The sequence below is a fragment of the Oryzias latipes genome, chromosome 13, assembly GCF_002234675.1.
Source record: "Oryzias latipes chromosome 13, ASM223467v1".
Lineage (NCBI taxonomy): Eukaryota > Metazoa > Chordata > Actinopteri > Beloniformes > Adrianichthyidae > Oryzias > Oryzias latipes.
In genome coordinates, this window is record NC_019871.2 from 13,211,073 (window position 1) to 13,232,175 (window position 21,103).

At 39.1% G+C, this 21,103-nt stretch overlaps 1 protein-coding gene across 2 annotated transcripts in view; it reads left to right on the plus strand.

The window, feature by feature from the left end:
- Positions 1–21,103, plus strand: part of LOC101173401 (schwannomin-interacting protein 1) — a 246,977-nt gene that overhangs the window by 59,844 nt on the left and 166,030 nt on the right. For both annotated transcript variants that reach the window (XM_011482493.3, XM_020708229.2), the window contains exons 6-8: positions 20,284–20,348; positions 20,489–20,557; positions 20,781–20,916. In XM_011482493.3, coding sequence (XP_011480795.1) covers positions 20,284–20,348; positions 20,489–20,557; positions 20,781–20,916 — 270 coding nt within the window. The remainder of the gene's footprint in view (positions 1–20,283; positions 20,349–20,488; positions 20,558–20,780; positions 20,917–21,103) is intronic.

A 21,103-nucleotide genomic window follows, 5' to 3' on the forward strand; every position in this document is an offset into this window, starting at 1 on the left:
CATTAAAGTACTAATAATTGCTTTAATACTTTTTCATTTTTCGTAAGTGACCCTGGTATAAGCGGGATAATGCCCTTTGAGGTCTCTATTATCAGAAATTAATGGACTTCACAGAAGTCATTTATTCCTGATAAAGAAACCATGTAGGGTAACATCCCTTACATGATAGGTTATTATTTAAATTAAAATAAACGCGATTGAGAAAAAAAAAAAGAAAAAAAACTAATTTACCATTAATTTTTTAATCGTGTATAATGCAATATTTCGACACAGCCAATTTTAACAATAGAAAACATAAAAAAATAGGAGTAAAGATAACATTTCTATTTAACTTTAGAGGACAGAATAACAGAGCAAGAGCAGAGACTTTCTTTTTAAACTTTAAAAGAGAGGAATATTGTCAACTCCCCCCTAAAAAAAGGTCATATTTAACAGTGTTTTGTATGAGCACAGAGGATATGCATGTGGACGACATCCCGAAGACGAGAGGGGAATTTTTCCAACTGGAACATCTCTGACAGCTCTTTGTGAGCAGGTGTACTAAAGGTTGAGTATTTTTTTTTCTTTTGTAGTTTCTTTTCTGATGTAACCCTGCACCACCTTGTCATCTAACAGTGGATTCATACAGTAGTCGTGTATTATGGTCTGTTACTGCAGTGCAGCCTACATAATGCTGGAGGAACGTCCGAACGTTAAAAACTTGTTTTTTTTAGAACTTTCTCATGCTAAAGGAGAATTAATGATATTTTCTTTGAATATAGCTTAAATGTGTCAATTATTTGTAGGTCAACTTTGACCTAAAAATTAGTAATGTATACTTCAGATCTCCTGTTGCTCAAAGCTGACCTACAGACAGTCAGTGTGACCCAACAAACACATTATTGTTAGTGAGAGCCACTAATTTTGTTTTACCAGTTAGACAGAGCAGAAAGAAAGGATTGTGTCGGGTGATAAAAGTGCCAAATAAAGAGAGAACAAAGCACATAAAAGCAGAGCGTTGTCACACACCTTCTCTCCCGTGGCTAAAAGATCACTCCATCTTCCTCAGAGGCACATGAAAGGCAGATAACACCCCGCGGGTCCCTCAGAGCTGCAAAAAACCTCATAATGCTTCTTTTAAAGTCACACTCATGAAAAACACCGATCCCACCCACAGGCGGTGAGAAAAATCAATCTTTATGTCTATCACACGATGTATGCCTCCATATGGATTTCCAAATGCGACGGTGTTTGTCATATTTAAATACACTTCGTCTGACAGGTGCCATCTCAAAGAGAAAAGCCAGAAAAAAGACAAAAAAAACAGACTGATTGTGTGTAATTGTGTGTATCCAGCAGCGACATGCTTTCCTCCACATTAGTGACACACACATACACACACTGACCTTCTGTGGGCACCTTGGTAGACAGGTGGTAGTGCCATTGCCTGTTGCTAAGCAATTACCAAGTCCATTACCCCTGCAACATGCCCACACTGTGCATCCCCCCCCCCCCCCCCCCCCCCGTGTGTGTCTTTGTTCCATCTCTGTGTGTTAATAAAGTGTGTCATTGCAGTAAACCACAGCCTTCTGTTGGCTGACCCTTTTTTCACCTAGCTCACATTTTTCTGACACAGTTTTTAATGGAAGTCTCATTCGTAAAACACCAGTTTTCTGCACTTTACACACAATGGTTGAAAAGGAGAAGTACAAAGATAAAACAAAATAAAAATATAAAGCTGTTTATTTATGATTATTAAACATTTTTAGGCTATAGATTATAGTTTTTTAGATTACATGAATATACAGATAAAGTATATTTTATAGCTTATTTTTTAAATCCTTTACAATGAAACTGATTAGAATAAACTTTTAAAGGTGTGCTAATCAAATTATCTAAAAAAAAAAAGCAAAACAAAAAATATATGAGAATATATTATGTTATGTTATATATATATTTATATATCATTTGAAATGATGATTTCAGGCGATCAAAAATACAGGTTTAGTCAGGCATAAGATTTTGCAAAAATGAAGCAAAAGGAGCAATTATGGCCTGATGGCATTAGTGGAGGGTAGAGGTAGAGCTACAGGAGTGCAAGGGGGGCTGCTGTCCTCCCCAGGAAATCCCCAGTCCCACTCGCTCTTCTAATTTTGAGTCAATATTATTATCATCATAGACAAAGATAAAAAATATATATCAATACAAACTTTGTTAAGCATTAGTAATAGCAACTTAGCTAAAAAAAAAAAACCTGACGCTTTAATAATAATAACAATAATGAAACTTTTTTTTAAATGCGTATTTTTCATTCTTTCATCTCTGTATTCATTTACCAAAGACTTTTCCCCCTTCCATATAAAATGTCTAGCTCCGCCCCTGGTGGAGGGTGAAACCAGGCAACACGTCACCCTGCTTTCAGTTTGTGAATGTGTCTCTCCTGCATTGTAATGACTGTTGCACAAGATAAAAGCTAAGGCTAATATTAAAGAAAAAGAGAGACCCTAAACTATGAAGGCAAAGCAACAGCCATTTGTATCACCTTTTTTGAGGGTATTTATTCATAACTCTATTAACTGATCATTTTTCTTTGGTGGACCTAAAAGCTGGTGGGTTTAAACAGCATTACTCCCACATCTGAAACAGGAAATAACTCACATCGTGTCTTCACTTAAAGATAAGATCGGTCACACTACAAAGTCAGACTTCAAGAGTTTTATTTCTTCCCGTAGATGACTCTTTTCCTTTCCTATACTTTGGAACTAGAATTTATCCCATTTAATAGATGAGGCTTTTGACTTTAAAACCAGAACATTTAATCAAATAATGATAAGATACAACAAATGTAGCTTTGATACATAATGAAGAATGGGTTCTCTGTTAGGTCTGTGATTAAACCCCCACTTTATTGTATGTTTGATGAGGAAATTGTCCCAGTGTGTTGGTGGAGTGTTGTCTAAAGTGTGAGTGAAAGTGGCCTGAAGTGCTGCTAAAGGTCAACAAGGAGAAAAAGCAGTAAGCAGACACAGACTGTCCATCCATTCTTTATTCCTGCTTCTTTTTTTGTGTTGGTGTTTTCCTCCTCCAGCCATCTCTGGGCTTTTGGGTCCATACCAGAAAATTCACCCTTTTTTTACTTTGAGTATTTTGAATGTCCTTTTACTTCCTATATATTCTTTTTCTTGCTATCTGGATAGGTTTAGATTTTAAAATAATTTGGATTTTGTACTTGAAATTGGTTTATTTTAAGCAATCAAACAAAAACAAAACTAAATATGACACTAGAAATGTGTATCTACTCATAGATATATCAGACTTAGAATAATTAGTTAAGAATTGATTGGAATATTTATAAAGATCCACATCTACATGTAAATAATTCCATTATAAATTACTCCTAATCATAAATAAACACATTAACACTTATACATACAGTACCTGACACATTTTAAACCATTGAATATTATGTTTGACAAAAGGAGATGAATTGATTGCTTGAAAATAAGTGGGATAATGATTTAAAGGGAAGGAAGCAAAATAGTGCCTTTGTGTAAGCCTGCTTCCCCATGATGTCCACAGTACATTAAATAAATGTACTGTTACATCTTGATATGTCTCATATGAACATAATATGATTTAGGTGATTTATTGTTCTAATTAAATACTCTTTAAAGAAATTTTATCTGCACAACTTTAATTTCTATTTTTTTCTTTAGAAAAAAATCCAGTCATCAGCATAAATGCATAGATTTAGCTACAATTTCTACTTAAATGGTTTGCTATACCCATAGCATCAAATCAAGCACAAAAGCATACAAACACAAACAACAGCATCCATAGGAGGAAAATAAATGTGGTTAAGAAAACAGAGCATTGAGACCATTAGATTGTAAGGAACAACATTTTACAGAAAACAAAACTAATGGTGTGGATAATGTTGCATGACACGAAGAAACATTCGGTTCCAATTTGCCAAAGAGCATTAAAATCATTAAAAGTGTTTGTCTATAAACAAACATCTACTAAATAAAGAAATCTGGTGGCAAACTAAAACCATAGCAACCTCTGTTGAGCACGATTTGGGAACTGACATAGTTTTAGCACCATGTCAAAAAGACAAGTTTAGTCACGTGAGTGCTGTCATTGTAACCTGCAGATATCCCCTTTAAACTAATATTGTGTTTAAAATTACATGAGTCAGGACTAGGTAAAGCCGTAGTCACAACTGCGCTTATGGTTGTAGATGGGCTGTCTGTGGACAAAAAACGGTCAAACCAGTACAGGCAGGTGGCCTGGACAAAAATGGCAAGGTTGCAGAACGCTCGGTGAGCCCATAGAGTGAAAATGTTCATGTTTTTCTACGGGCCCCGTTGTGTATGACAGGCTGTTGCGAACACCTATACAACACATAGGAGTCGGTAAGGGTAAAGAGGATGAGATGCAGGCGTGTTATATGGATTTATCCCTTTTTTTAACCCCCTCAATCCTGTATTCAGCTCAAGGAGCCAGCAGGTTCTGCTCATGAGATAAGGGGACGCTCTTTGCAGGCTCATTGCAAGGAGTCCATATTTTTCAGAGTGTAGTTCGTGTGGGCATCCTACAGGCACTTATATGTCAGGTGCCATACTCTGTGCATGTGGCATTTGTACGTGGTCAGTAAGAAGCTGGTGCATGAACTTGCTAGAGTGTGACGTAGGGTCTCCGTATGACAGCACCACCCGTACATAATCAGTGCTTGCAACTAACTCTTATGAATACATCACAAAACATTTACTACATGGACGACAATGGTATGTTCCATTTTTATAACGTTGCTTGAGGTGGCCGTACAAGCCTCAAGGGAACTGCAAGGCATGTCTGCGCTCCTCTTTAGATGCAACTACTCCTCTCTATGATCCCCCTTTGGCCCGGACCCAAATCCAGCAGCACCCTTACAGGTCGATTCCCCGTATGGGTGTATGTGACTAAGGCTTAAATGTAACCTGGTCCACATGTACAAAAAGTTAAAAGCAGTGGCATGTTTTTAAGAACCATTGTTCATATTATTAAATCAAAATTCAAGCAGCAAAATGGTCTAACTTTATGTAAAATCTGGTCCTAAAGTTTGGATCAAGGAACCTTTATGTTGCAATTGTAAAAACTTGGGTGTTTGGATGAACGCAGAGAGACATTGTTTCTTGTTAAGTTGGTATAGCTTCTCATTGTTTCCTTACACGGACCTTTATGATAGGTATGAATATTTGCTCTTTAATTGTGCACAGCAGTAGAATTGAGCAGTAAGAAGCGTTACCTGCCCGCAACCAAGTCTGGAGCATTAACTCACAGCATGTGTGGTCATGTGCCCATTGCTGGTGCTTGTTGCCTGATATACGACACTCTGGCTAAATGCAGTAGCATGTGTTGGCTGTAAATAACAGGAAAGCTATTAGAAGAGGTTAGACAACTATAGCTGGTGAAACACAGTGTGGATTTGGGCACGTGAGCAAAAACAAGGGCCACCTTGAGCCAATACGTTTTCTCCTGGAGGAACAGGGACAGATGGTCAGACGAATAGACACAAGCTGTTAGACATCTCCTCCCCTCCACTTTCACTCAGTCTGGAGGAGAGAAACTGGGATCTGATTGCTACCTTGAGGGAGAGAGGTAACATCATCAGAACATGCAGCGCGTTGCAGATTCAACTTCTCATTGCTAAGTTAACGTTGCTTTTTACTTTTTAAACCCACAAGCAAAAAAAAATTGTGCATTTTAACTTTGCATTTGCAGGAAGCAAAACCAAAGGAGAAATATCAAAGCACAAGGTGCAGTTATTTTCAGTTATATTTTAACAGACTACCAGTTACTGTAATGACTGTGTTGAGCCGCAGAGTTATTCTGCAACTTTGTGAGCACTTAAATGTCCTTTTTCTAACTTATAGCCACGTTTTGATTGTTCCCATTGATGATGAACTGTTCCTGTAAGCTTTAGTCCACATGACTTCAGCAAACATCTCCCATTTGAGCTCTTACCTCAATATAATTTTATATTCAGAGCTAATGCAATATCCATTTCATTGAATTTTCATTAACTTGAGCAGTAGTGAGCAGGCTAAGCTCCTCTGTTGGATTTGATGAGACAGCAATTAGTGTTTCCATTTTGGCTCACCACGCACGGCTTCTGCTTTGTTGTTTTCTCCGCAATATTCTGTTTTCACGCTGTTAGGATATGGTGATCTCGCTCACATGAAACCTCATAGCGCGGCTCATCTTCATTATCTTCTGTTCATTCCTTTTCTTTATGAACGTTGGAAGACGTCAAGTCATCATCTGTTTCTGGTTAAAGGCTTCATGGTTGAATGACTTTTGCTTTAAGATTGTTGGTGGCAAATGTTCTTTTTTCTCCTTGGAGGTGAGGAAGTCATTGTTTTTCCCTCTTGCTTTCTTGTTTGCCTTAAAGCTCATACAGTAACACAAGCTCGCACACCTAACAAGACAATTAGGCAAATTTATCAACTCTTTTCACACAGACAATTGACACGAACTGAAGAATATGTGAAAATCAGACTCAGGTTGTTTTGAGTTGAGCCGTGGATCTGCGAGCGTTTGAAGTCAAGGTCACCCCAGTGGGCTCCACCCCAACCCCCGCTGTTGTCGGCTCACGTTCTGACAGCTCCACAAACATGCAAGCGGACATTTTTTTCTTTTTCGTTTTTTTTTTTTTTTTTTTTTTTTTTTCATTTGTTTCTGAATGTTAATCCGTGCAAGAGAAATCTGCAATCTTGCGGCTGAGTGTTTTTTGCACTGAAAGAATAAAAAAAACAAAGTGAATATTCATCAGCTGGGTTCGCCTGGCGGTAACCCATGTACCTGTCACTCATGGTCCCTGGTGTCTGCAGATACACAAACACACACCGCCTCCTGTCACTGGTGTTTGTTACATGCTGCTTCTGGTTCTGAATAATTGTGCATTTTGTGCTTTTTAGTCACACTTTCTATTCATGTGAAAAGCATGCTAGAGTTTTTATTAATGCAACATGTTTTCTTAAGCTGGGGGTGGGGGGTGGGGATTGCGGTTGCACTGTTTTATTTATTGGATCTGTCTATAAGAGTCGTCGTGCAGGCAGCTGCAACTCCAGCTCGTCTCCTGTGTGTTTATGATCTCCAGTTGAAGCTCTCACAGCAGAGCTCCCCAAGTCTTGGCTTTAATTCCAGGACAGCTCCTGCTGGAGTGACAGTTGCACTGAACAAGACTTATACCTCACCTCAGTCCCTCACGATTGGACAATAATTGCACGCGCATGCATGTTTGTGTGCCTATTCCTGCGTGGGTGAGCTTGTCTCTGCAGCTAAAACGCTGTAACTTTGACACAAGTATATCTCCCAAACTAATTTCAACTTCATTTTCTCTCCGAGATCCAAACAGCAAAGACAAGTCATGCGATCGCTCAGCGTGGAGTCGTAAACACAGCAGGTGAAATCAGAACGATGGCGCACGCACTCCGCCTGGGCTCCTCAGGCATATTGAAATAGTATTTTATTTTCCACCAGATTGGCATTGAGTGATGTCCACCCAGTATAGGAAGAGACAGGGAGACAATGAAATAAAGTTTTAGAAGCAGCACCAAGGCAAGAATGGCACAGAACAGGCAGCTGGTTTACAGGAGAAATGGGGGGGGGGGAATCTGTATTTTGCAAGTTGTTAATACACCCCTCACACATAATTTACCTGTTTGTTTATTGCAGCATGAATATGCATTTAGTAAATTAACAAAATAAAACAGGAAAGTACTACAAAAAAGTAATACATGTTTGAATGAACCCAAAGTGGAACTGGGGAAAAATGAACAACATTCCAAGAAAACCAAATGAATTAACTTTATTATAAAATAGGAACTGAAAAGACATTGGAAAATGATCATTCTTAGTTTGAAAGTACATGCTTCAGCTTTCTTTTAATCAGTTTGACCTTCGTTGAAGGAGAAAGTAATTTTTGAGTGTGCCCCTCCGATGTCCTCTTGTTTTTCCATCCTTTTGTCCTCTATTATTTTAATGCTTTTATGCCTGCAGTGAGAGGCTGTTGCTGCATGTGGGCCTAAAAGCATGCATGGGTTGGCACATTATTTTATTCTTAAACTTCATCCAGCATCGCTGCGGTCTTCTGTAATGATAAATCTAGTTAGAGTATAGCCATAGGGTCGGGTAACAGTTCCTTGTATCCTCCCTGTATTAAAATCACCACAAGTCTACTATTCTTAGCCCAGGCAATCACAGCACTCTCATTATTTCTCAATAGGGTGGAGGCATGCAAGTCATCATCCCTCATCATCTGCACAGCCTCTGGCAATAGATGCTCACACTGAGACTTAGCACATGCACACACCTTTGCTCCAAATCCTCATTATCCACTATTGTACCTGATGTGTTTTAGTAAAGGACGAATTTCATCAATACTAAGTCTAACCCCAGCAGGAGTGTTGATAACGTTATGTACTTCCCCTTCTGAGCAGAAGAATATCCATTGATTTGCTTTAGATATCCTGACTGATTCCTTCATTTTGTTGTTCAAATCATCTGCACTGGGGGTGGCTGTGGGGGAGGGGGATCAGTCAAAGTTATTAAAAAGAAAAATGGATACAAATTCAAAATAAAACAGTATATTCACTAATAATTAAGATTTAGTCCTTAGTCAATTTAGTAGAATGATAGATTGATATCAGTCAGTGAAGCATTCATCTTCATGCAGTGATAATTGCGCTTTACTCATTTAAAATTCAAACACATTTTATATTTACCACGCTCTATCCAAAAGACTGTGCGTGTAATATAACTCACTAATTTGCTTTTTTTGTTGTCTGTAAACAATGTTCAGGAGACATCTGAAGTACAAATGTAAAAACAATAACTTTTTTGTTAATAATTTTGTGTAGTTATATTAGATAGTCTTCCATATAGTCTATGAAGCCTTACATTTGTTTTCTAATTCCTGCAGAGCGGCAGTACTTCATCAGAAATTGACCTCTGAGTTGTCTGCGGGACTGTTGGCAAGAGTAAGCCTGTCCTGACTTCCCATCATCCATCTGTTTATACTCTCTCCCGCTAGCTTACAGCCTCTCACACCCTCAACCTAACATTACCAGGGCAACAAAAACGTAAGCAATATCGGAGCTATCCAGCCGTACATTTTTGAGCCAGATGCCAGCTCAGATGAGAAAAACTGTTAAATAAAAAGGATTGAAGAAACACTCAGAAATGCAAGTTTAAACTTAAATGTATTTTTGTTGTTCAACAGTAGAAAATGCTACAAGAAGATTTTGAAAATGCCAAAAACACAGTTTCATTGAAATGGGTCTTTAAATACTTATTGAATTTTCTTCATATTTATACAATTTTAAATCTGAAAGGAACCCACACTCTCTTCATTTTCTCTCTGACTCCCCCAGTCTTCCTCAGGTCAGCTCTGATCTCTTTTCTATCTTCAGATTTATCAGTAAGTCACCACTTTCTTATCGGGACTCAAAAAAACTCTCTTTGAAGTACTGGGACTCTTTACTAACAAAGTTTTTATTGTGTGTTGGGAGCGCTACTCAGAGCAGGAAGATCAATGACAGAGAGAGAAGAAATTTGCTCAAAGTTGCAGACATAATGATACAACATCAATGACGGCTCATGAAACCTGTCAGGCCGTTGCATTGAAGCCTAGTCTGGTGATCTGTCGCCGCTGTGATGTGAGGCCTTTTAAAATACCTTCTGTCTTGGGCGATCCTGCCTAGCAGGATTTATACAGCAACTCTTTGTTAGATTAAAAAAACCCTGAGATCTTTGCATTTATCTGAGCAGTTCACAGAGCTGGAATCAGACAGAGAAAGATCATGAGAAAGAGGGCCAGGAGGAATGAGAGTCGCAGCCTTCCTTCCCCATCCCTGTCATGAGAGTGCGTTAATTCTGTGTTAGACAGGGGGAATGGCTTGTTTGCGGGGCAGATTAATTGCTTTTATTGCCTTGTTTCTCCCTGTGAATAGTGCTGGGTGTTTTAATGAACACCCACGCTGCTCGCCTGCTCGCATGCCTGCCCTGTCTGCCTGCTGTGCAGCTCCTGCTGCTGCTTTTTAGAGCATAGCCGCGCTTTAGCTAGAGCCCGCCAAAGCTAAATGCCTCATGTTCTCTTTAGCACTTCAGTGCAGGTGACTGATTTAATTTGAGTGAGTATGGCTGTGGAACCGAGCTTCTTAAGCAGCTCATGATAGGTGAGTGGTTCCAGCCGAGGACTGAGGGTGACCAGCAGTTAACTGGAGTGTGACTTTAATCATTTCCCGCTGGGCTGAGGAAAGGTTAGCCAAGTTCTCTGCCGTATTACATCACTGATATGGACACAAAGATCTGTGTGAGACTTTCATAGTGAGATGCAGGGAAAGCCCTGTGTGAGAGGGGCTGTTTGGCAAAAATGTCTGGTTAATCACTTTTCAAAACGCAGCTGCATCTATTAGAAAACCAAGCAGGTTCTCAGTCTTTCTGGTTTCTGGAGTATTTCTTGTAAAAAGACAGCAAATGTAGATGGCATTAGTAGTCAGCTACTAATGTAGATTTATTTGAGGAAATTAAATATGTAAAAATGTGTGCATTTAAGAAATCATACGTCTTAGTGAAAAAATAAACCAGTTTGTCTTTAGTCTATTTTTTGTTTTTGCACTTTAACAAAAAAAAATGTTTTACATTTGTGAACTGCATGTGATCCAAATGTGTTCCATTTCAGTGTGAAGGGCTCTGCAGAGGCTTGTGGATGTGGAGGAGCTTTGTCTCTTCTAGAAGCAGAGTACCGTACTGTTCCTTGGGAGTATCAACTTGGGCTTAAAAACACTTTGAGGTGGGAGCTGCCTCTCAAGTCAAGGAGATCTCACAGAAGCTTCACTGAGGATTATTGGAAAGATTCTTGTTTTTCATTGAAGTTTGAAATGTAACATGAACTAAAAGATAAAGAAAATTATTCTTATTTGAAATGTTTATTTTAATTTGGTGAGGAACTTTTTAAAGGAGCAGTCTTTGATTGTTATGGCTAAAAATCTGTCTAAAACTGCAGCTTAAAGTCCAGCTTCAATCATCTTTTGATCTATTGTAAAACCGTTCCCATGTTGTTTTTTCATTATAATTATGCCATTTTTTACCAAAATGTAAAAAAAAGATTGTTTTTTAGGACATAGTTTCTGCAGAGTGGCAGTATTTCATTAGAAATTTAACTCTGATTCATGGGTGGGACCGTTGGCTCAGAGCCCACCTCAACATCCATCTGTTAACATGCTCTCCCACTAGCCTACAGCCCCTTATGATCTAACATTTCCGGTGCAACAACAATAGTGAGCAATATTAGAGCTATCCAGCCACGTGGTTTTAGCCAGTTGCCAGCTCGGGCGAGGAAAACGATGATGTAAACGGATCTAATCATTTACAAGCGGGTGCTATAAAATTTAGCAGAGCAAGAAACTTGTGGTTTGCTGTGATACCTTCTACATCATAAGTACAAGTTTATTTAAATGCATTTTTTATATCTGCTCCTGATTCCCAATGATTTGGGTAAAGAAATACTCAGAAATGCAACTTCAATTTCTTAATATTTGTCCTTCATCATTAGACAAATGTCACAAGAACATGTTAAGCACACCAGAAACACAACTTTCATGGAAGTGGGTCTTTAAATTCACTCTTAGCTATTCCATTCGGCAGTAGTTTCTTCCACTAGTACAGAATGCTGCTGCTCAGATTTCCTATAACCCCAAACTTGGCTTCTCTGCACTGGCTTTCTTTGCATTCTTAGCATAATTGTAAGATTACTTGATTTGTTTTTAAATCCTGGCCTGCTGTACCTCCCTAAGCGTCTATCTTCCTCTACACTCCAGTGTCTCGGGTCAGGTGATCAGCTTCCCTTGAGGCTGCTGAGGTTCAAGAGGAAGCTCGAAGGGGATTTCTGTGCGCTTGTCAATTATTGTCAATGTCTATTTTTAAAATGCTTTTTAAAACCCTTTTTTACAGCCAGGCATTTAACAAAGCATGAAACTCTGTTCTGCCGGCAGTTTTACTGTCTTTTATTGATTTTAACTTGAAATGTTTTCCTTTTTATATCCATTCTTTTCTTGTTTTTCGATGTTTTAACTGTCAGTGCTCCACTGTGGTTGTGTGAAGACACTTTAAAAGAAAATTATGTTGATTTGAGTGAAATTTTACTTAAACGTGTCCACAAGCCCTTCCTCTTCCTATATGATCTCAGACCTTTAGCAAACAAAAGGAGTGCCTACCTCCACCTTATGTATGAAGTGTTTGAAACTGTGGCCTCCTAGCCTGTCATAGGCAGTGTGACCTTTGACCGGTCACCCTGGATTTCCATGTGAGAGTAGGCCCAAAAAGATCAGGGGTACACAACAGTCGCCTTTGAAGGTCTCATGCAAAACTTCTTTAGAGGCAGAATGAGTTCTGCATTGAGTCATATCACCTCTGCTGAAAAGCCCACAGGGAGCTTATAATCCTTACTCTGCATCTCTTTTACTACTCTTTAGACTGCTACTTTTACAGTGTTATTAAGCAACAATGCCGATCCCTCCATTTGACCATAATGTCCAATAAAAGGATTTTATAGTTGCATACATTCACTTTCGGCTCTTTGCATATATATTGCTCGTAAGTCGGCAGTGTGGTCGTTAGTGCAGCAGTGTTCTGCTCAGCTGCCATGGAAGATGGGTTGTATTGAGTGGCGTTGTAAAAAGAAAAAAAGAAAAAAAAACTGCTTTATTGTGTGTTTGTTCTGGCATGTTAACGGTTGGCTTTACAGCTCTGATTATAGCCCACCAGTAAAGCAAGGAGGACTAACCACACAGTGAAAAGGCTGCTTGGGAAAACATAAGACAGGGGAAAGTCACATTTTGGATTTACTCAGGCTGTGCATGTTCTCCTGATAAAATCAGGACTTTGACATAAGAAGCCTTACTCTTTAGGTGTTAAGAAATGTATTGGCACCGGTTCCTTTCCATACAATGTTTTTTTTTTCTTTTCTTTTGCATCTTGTGTTGTGGAATCAGGATTTACAAACACTATAATTGTTATTTTGGTGCTGCACGTCTGAGTAAATGACTTCCGATTAATCAGATTTAACTGCTCATGCAACAGACACATACTGTGTGGGCGTAATTATGTTTCTCCACAGTAGATCAGTTTTTGCTTCACTGTGCCACCATGCAGATGCTCAATCGGTCGTCCAGACAACTAATGTCTGTGTGTCCGTGTATCTGTTGGTGTTTGTGTTATATACACAATCATCTCAACCAACTCCTGACCTTCTGCTGCTGCCATCAGTCACACACAGACTCCCTCCGCTTTCCAGAGAGTTCCACTTTTTTTTTGTCTGTCATGTGACCATTTCCTCATTGTGTGTTGTTGGCACAGCCATGCGGCTCTGTGTTCTTAAGCGTTTTATCCCTGATGATGGTGTATTCGTTTTCATGACTATCTTTTAGTTTTTCTTGCGCTCCATTTCCTCAGCGCCTCCCTTTTCTATCTGTGCCACTGTCAGTCATTAGCCTCACGTACAGAAAAATGCACAAACAGGCTCCCACTGAAGGCTCCCTGAGGGGAGACACTGTCAAAGCGGGGACACTGCCTCCCAGTGCACCCAATATAATCGATACTCGTACAAATACAGGTACAACAGAGAGTCCAGTCACAAGTGACTGAGACAACAACCCGTATCCTTGCATTTTTATTTTTTTCAGGTTCAACATGCTCTTGAACGCACCACATATGCCTGTTGTGTACATAGCTTGAAACTCCAGATTACATCGTTGTCGAGTGGAAGTATTCAAGTGACGAGATGTAATCCATTCGGGTTGACCGGGGAAATTAAGGTTTGCTGCTGCTTGCCTTTGTCTGTTTGTTACCTTGGTCTCTTCTTGTAGTAAACAACATTGGCAACAGTTTATTTCGTTTAGCTGACAAACCAAAATCCAACTTAAACTGCAGAAATTTAAATGCAAAAATGTATACAATGACAAAAATAACATACCAAATATGTCTTGTATTTGTATTGTTTTATTGTTTTTGTTTTTTTAAATTGGATTACTTGAAGCTGTTTTTTTATTGGAATTAGTCTTTCATCTAAGCTGTAATCATCAGAATGTAGGTCTAAAAGTGCAATTCCTTGTGTGTCAATTGTATCTAAATGTTATTGAGTTCCCGCATTAACATTGCACCACGCACCAGAGGTAATTGAGTTTGCCAGGAAAGCAAACACAGCTGGCCAGCATTTTACAGTGCCGGACAGCAATGGAGTGACGAGTAGGGCTCTGTTACCAGCACTTCACATCAAGAAGCTCATCAAGTATTGAAGAGGGCAAAGCCGTTTAGATTGAGACTGTGGAAGGTAATAAAAGACAAACAAGAGGAGATGGGAGTAAAGGCAAAGACACACAGAGGAGAAGGGGGGAAATGAAGGGCTTGTTTGTTGTTTTTCCGGCTGAAAATGAGGAGAAATTGTCAAAGAATTTAAATGTGACTTGAAAAGAAAAAGTTGTGAAACAGGGAATGGGATCTTTAATTTGTTTTTTTATGGTAGCTATTTCTGTTTGCACTTGCCCCATCTTTTTGTGTGTTTTTCACCGGAATTTTAAAAACGGTGTGCATTTACTGAAATCACATGTGTCTGAGTGTTAGTTTATGTGTGAGGATCAGTCAGAGCTGTAAGGGACAGATTTACACCCATTCACAGGAGCTATAAAGGCCATTCTTTCCCTTTTTCAGTCTCACTGGCTCAACTCAGAACACTTAAATCCTTCCATAGCCCACAGGCCACTTCTGTCACATCCATATCCTCTCTTTCCTCTGCCGACGACGACTTTCATATTCTCTCCTTCCTTCACCGTGACCCCTTCGAGCATCAGTCACCGGGCTTCTTCCTCCTTTATTTCTTGTCATTTCTCCCCCGTGTAGCACAGCCTTTTCTCTTCTTTTATGAGCACTTCACATTCTTTTAAAAGTATTTTATGTAGTTCTCTAAGAGAACTACTGTTTCACATCATCAATTATAATAAAATCTTTAGTTTTTGATGTGGCAGTGATCAGTTCATTTCATTTATAGTTATCTTGATTTGTATGGGATTCGAAGGCGATCACATGTCTGAATCTGCACCAATGTATGAACAAGAGTGAAGAAAAATCTAAGATATAGCAGGAAAAAAAGGGCAATAACATGTCAGCATTTAAACATATAAAAAACAATGCAAACCTTTAAATATCAAAACATACTATATTTAGCAAGAAAACCAAACAACGTCTATGACCAATGAAATGCACAGCATGTTTTACAATATCAAAAAATGTATTGTCCTAAAAACTTGGAAACCACTGAAAAATGTGGGGAAATACCAGATATAGTCAGAAAACAGTTATGCTTTGAAACAGAAAAATCAGTTTCTATGTTTAAATGCCAAGAAAAATATCTTCTAGTCTTTTTTTTAATAGCAGAATGGGGTTTTAGTAAAAAAAAAAAAAAAAAACTTATTTTACCAACATAATCTAGTTAAACACAAAAGCAAAGTAAGTTAATAAGGAAATGGAAAAAAATAAAAGTTTTCCAGCTATTGCTTTTCCATAAAACATTTATTAAAAAATTTCAACTGAAATAGTTTAATGACCAATTGAAACAACCCATTTTGAAGAGTTTCATTTGCTTAATCCGTGAACCTGCTAATTTCAGTGTAATAAAGTCAGAATGCATTTTAAAATAGCTGAAAACTTGGAAAAATATACAATACTTATTTATCTTTTCATAGGACAAACTTTAGTGTTTTATTTTATTTTGAAATATTGTTTACACTATTATTCTGTATGTTGTAACGAAATCATTTTTTATTATCGATGTAATCAGTTATCAATGTCATAAGATGTGAATTGTATACCTTTGAGCACTTATAGTTAATAAATGAGGTTCAAGCAAAGGCTACAACTATGCACCCTTAAGAGGTTATTTTCAGGCAAATATAGCCTCTTTATTAACATATGTTGGCTTTTAGGGGCTTAGGAACTTTAATTAGTATGAAACCTTGAGCTAAAAGTGACTTTGCTTTCACAATAGCTGCAGGCGCAGCTGCAGGATGTGTGTATTGAATGGCTTTGACCTTCCCCAGGTTCTGGCTGTAAATATCTCCTAACGGGACTTGACTCAACCCCATACCATCCGTGTAGGGCACGCTCACATCTATGCGTTGGAGAAAGTTAACTGTGAAAATGTATGTGACCTAAAACTCTGTGAACAGTCCTTTGCTAAAGTGTGAATAATTGTGGGTTTTTTTTTAATTGCTGCTTCAGTTTGCTCATTTCTTATCTTATTTCTCTATTTTTTTACTTCTCTGATTTAAATTCTGATGAAGGAGGATAGGAAGCACCGAAATGATTTTTCAAAACTGTTTCTTAATTCTGTATTGTTTATTTCCTTTGATTTTGAGTTACATCCGAGGAGTTCAAGATCTCTTTGGTATCAGCATCTCTTTCTCGCTGCATCCTTCCATCGCTCTCTTCTCCATTCGACTCTGTCATAAATCTACTATCACACATATCCGCACACACAACACACATATACACTCACCAATCAATACAAGCCTGCTTGGCACTGCCAAACCCCAAAATGACTATAGATTTTCTGTCCAGTCTGCCACTAAATTATGCAAACCCCTGGTTTATGTTCCAGGACTTTTTGGGGCTTTTTCACCCGAGATATGGGATGATGAGGTTTTCCAGTGAGGCAGATAAGGAACGATATGAGTGAGGCTATAGATATGAGAGCAGAAGTTAGCGTGGTAGAAAAAAAATGCCTTTATCAACACACTTTATTTTTGGTTTTAATATGTAATATGCAATAACTACCAAATGTGTACTGTTGATCACGAAAACAAAACCACATGTTAGGATTATTGCAAACGTTCTCAGTATGTCTCGGTTTTATTGGGAGGTGAAATGTCAATGTGAGAGTTCCTGTTCTATCAGCAAACACTTAATTAAAGATTACAAACAGAAATGTATTTCCATGGTTACATTCTAATTGAGGGTTACTCCGATGCAAGATTATTAGAAATAAGTTAAAACCTGCAGTCTGAAAAAGCTTGTAGCAGTGAACAGTCGGTGGGCCACAAGCTCCCTGCTCTGCTTCACTCCAATGCATCCACTTGCAGACAAATAGATCCATGTACGTCTTTGTTTTCCTGGCATCAGGCTCAAAACTATATAGTTGGATTGCTCCAATATTGCTCTCTATTTTTGTTGCTCCAGTAATGTTAGATTGGAGTTGTAAGGAGTAAGAACAGGAGTACATGTAAACAGAAGGATGTCGGGAAGTAGGGACGTGCTTACTCCAAGTCAACAGTCCTGCCCACAACTCGGAGGTGAATTTCTCATGAACTTCTGCCGCTCTGCAGAAATTATGTCCTAAAAAACAACACTGATCTTTTTGATTTTGCATAACAATACCACAATCATAATTAAAAGACCAAAGGGAATGGTTTTAAAATAAATCAAAAAATGATTGGAGTGGGACTTTTAAAGTGAATTTTTTAAATGTTTTTTTTAATATATATTATACTGGAAAGGGAGCCGGTTTAGCTCGTGCTGGTTTGCGGCGCCTTCCGTCCGTGAAACCAGGGTTCGAATCCGGGCTGCTCCCGTTTCCCTTCTCTACTTCTGTGCCGGTCCCAAGCCCGGTTGCTTTGAGAAGGTTGCGTCAGGGAGGGCATCCGGTGTAAAACATTGCCAAGTTTACCATGCGACTTGTTCGCTGTGGCGACCCCTGATGGGAAAAGCCGAAAGAGAAAGAAGATATATATGGGACAGGAAAAAACGTTCTGAGAAAATAGTGGGGTTAATAAACAAGTAATTTCAAATTTACACATCTGAGAAATACTCACAACAGTCATTTGGAATTTCAAAATTTGCCTCACTGACTTTGAACTTTGAGATGAGTTGAACCTGAAATCTGCTTACTGTTCATTGTTAGAAGCCTTCATCTATTGCAGGTTTATAGAGGGACTTCATGGGGATCGAGGTGGAGAGAGGAGGGTGCTTTCAGTTGAGTTGAAGCCTTCCCATAAATAGAGATGAGACTCTGCAAGTCCTTGCTCATTTGTCTATGCATGTGCTCATGTTTGTGTACAAGTGTGTGTGTGAGCATGTGTGAGTGCTCCTTTCTAAGGTGGGATAATAGTTTGTCTGGCTGAGTCTGTGAGGGGGCCATTGGTGAGTCTCACAGGAAATGGAAATGATCGGCTCAGTCAGTCTTCAAGCATAACTCCATTACCTAGAACAACACTCACACATACACACATGCGCGAACACACACAGCCTCTTGCTATTTATCTTCCTCTTCTCTTTTCATCTATGTCATTGCTCATTTTTCCGTCTGTTGTCCCTACGCAGCTCCACTTCGTCATTTCTCCAACTCTAACTTATAACTGTTTCTTAAATTCACTCCTCTTTTTTTATGTCCCTCATTTTGCTCCTTCATTTCATCTTCTCTGCCAGCCAGCCCAGAAGTTCCCAAATGGAACTTTTTCTCTTTTATCTGCTCAAAACTGTTTTACTGAGTGTGTGGCCATGATGGAAAGCATAAGAAAGAAAGAGCAATGTCTGTGGAAGAAAAAGCAGTAAATTTGACTGTGAAAAAATGAGGTCCTCGAGAAACAGGAGACGTTTCTGGAAAGTTCGGGTTCCACAGAGCTGACAGTGAAGTTACTATTACTATTAAACAGAGATCAAGTAGACAAGGTGGACAGTAAAAGATGGGAGGAAAATAAGAAGCAACCTTGCAGCAATCAATTACTAAAGTCCTCAATTTTATCTGAAAGGGCTGCTTGTTTCTTTTGGGAGGCTGAGTAATGTTGCAAACAAACCTGCCTGCCAAGCTGAAAAATGCTGAAATCAGTGATGCTGCTGCTACATTGTATAAAGCCTGTAATAATGGTAACTGACTGTCCACTTGTGCTTAAAAACGATTCATTTAAGGAAAAGCAAATATTTTCTGTATTGAATATTAAAGACCCACTCCATGGAATATGATATTTTTTAGTGTTCTTGTAGCATTTCTCTCATGATGGAGGACATATATTAAGAGAATTTAGATTAAAATTTCATTTCTGAGTATTTCTTATTTTAAATTGTTGTGAATGAGGAGCAGACACTTGTTGATGGGACCTAGAAGCTACTACAGCAAGCCATGAGCTCCCTTCTGAGCATTAACGTCTTCATTTTCCTCATCTGAGCCGGAATCTGGCTTAAAGCTGGACAGCTCCAATATTGCTCGCCGTTTTTGTTGCAGCGCTAATGTTAGGTTGGGGTTGTGAGAGGCTGTAAGCTAGTGGGAGAGAGTGTAATCAAAGGGATAGTGGGAAAAGCGGACGGGGTTGCTCCACACTAACAAATCTGCAAACAACTCGTGCAAATTTCTAATGAAATACTGTCACTCTGCAGAAACTATGTCCTAGAAAACGACTTTTTATTTTATTTTAGCTAAAAACAACATAATCGTAATTAAAAAAGATCAAAAGAGTAAAATAAAGTGTTGTGTAAAACATTAATTTAGATATGCACCGATGTTTTATAAAAAAATGTATCTCTGCTTGGTTTTATTAATCGTTCCTCCATGAAACATCTTCTTTCATCTGTAGGTCATATGCTGTAATGGATCAACCTGTAAATAGCTACAAGTCCATTATAATGGAGCTGGCAGAGACTCGGAGCCCCGACATGACCCTCTTGGCTCATCAGAAAGAACTGTTCCACTTAAACTCTGCTGCTCCTTTGTAATTGAATTAGTCTGCTCAATTATGTAGAGGCAGGGCTGTCCTCGTTTCGCTGTGCTGTGAAAGCAGCAGAACAGAGCCAAGAGAAGGTTGTAAGCCAGGATGTGAGCTAAAAGTCATTTTAGTAAAAGCATAAAGTTTTACTACTCCGTCTTTAAACTGTCGGCTGCATCTGTGTAAGAGTTCTGCTGTGACATGAATGATTGTCCTTCTGTTTCTTCTCTGTTGTGCCTCTGGGCCGAATGCATTGAAAATGCCAAGGCAGCAGATCTGATAGTTCTTTCAAAACATTACTCCACCAACTTTACAAGAAAACATCTAACCAAGCCAATTCTGCCGATCCACTTCCTTCAGGGGCCCTTAGCTCAGCAAAGTAATCACACATCAGCAGCGCATCCAGTGCAAGCGCACAAACGGCAGGGATCCCCCCTCTGATCTCCAAAGTCTTTCTGAAATGCTGTTTTCTTACACTGGAATTTTTGTTTATCTTGCTTCTCTCATCCAGGATCAGCTGAAGAGCCTCCACAGCGGCAGCAAGCATGCTAACGAAGATGGTCTGCTGCTGCAGAGGTGAGTTCACCCGCTCAATCTTAAACTTGGGAACAGATGTTGTTCCCATGCGTCTGCAAGACTCCTTTTCTTTAGTGAAATTCAAAGCATCCCCATTTAAGAAACTGATGAAACCTAATCCTAACTTCTTTGCTGTCCAGTACTTGCCTGACAATGGACCTGGACAATATCAACATCAACCTGCCACCCGTTGAGACCAAAGTGTTGATGTAAGTACATCTGCAGAGAAAATGACCAAAAATGAACTGTTATTTGGTCAGACTTTCACATGGAAGTTCAATAATTGTCTGTATTTGGAAAAATCTGAGACCCAAATTAAGGCGGCACTTGTATGTTTATTACAGTTTAATTGGCGTTGGTGTAATTTGTAATCAGAACGCTGAAGTTGTACCTTTGCTTAATTGATGTTTGCTTGATTGGGTTTACTTGCAGCATCCAGCGAGCCTGGCGTGACTTTCTGCAGCGACAGGAGGTGGAGAAAAGGAGTCCCTCCCCACCCTCGCTCTCCTCCTCTGACAAGATGAGCATGTCAATCAGCATGATGACCTTGTCAGATGGCAGCAGCCCTGTAAGTAACACATGTGCTGAAACAAAAATACTCCCCATTGCAAACATCAGGCATGAAGAAGACATGAGGACAGTAGGTGACTAGGGCGGTTGCATGTGTGTGATGTTTGTTTAGACATGTGATGAGGAACAGCTGTTTATGGACATGTGTTGGCAGCTGGAATGACCTTTTTTAAACTAAAGTGAGC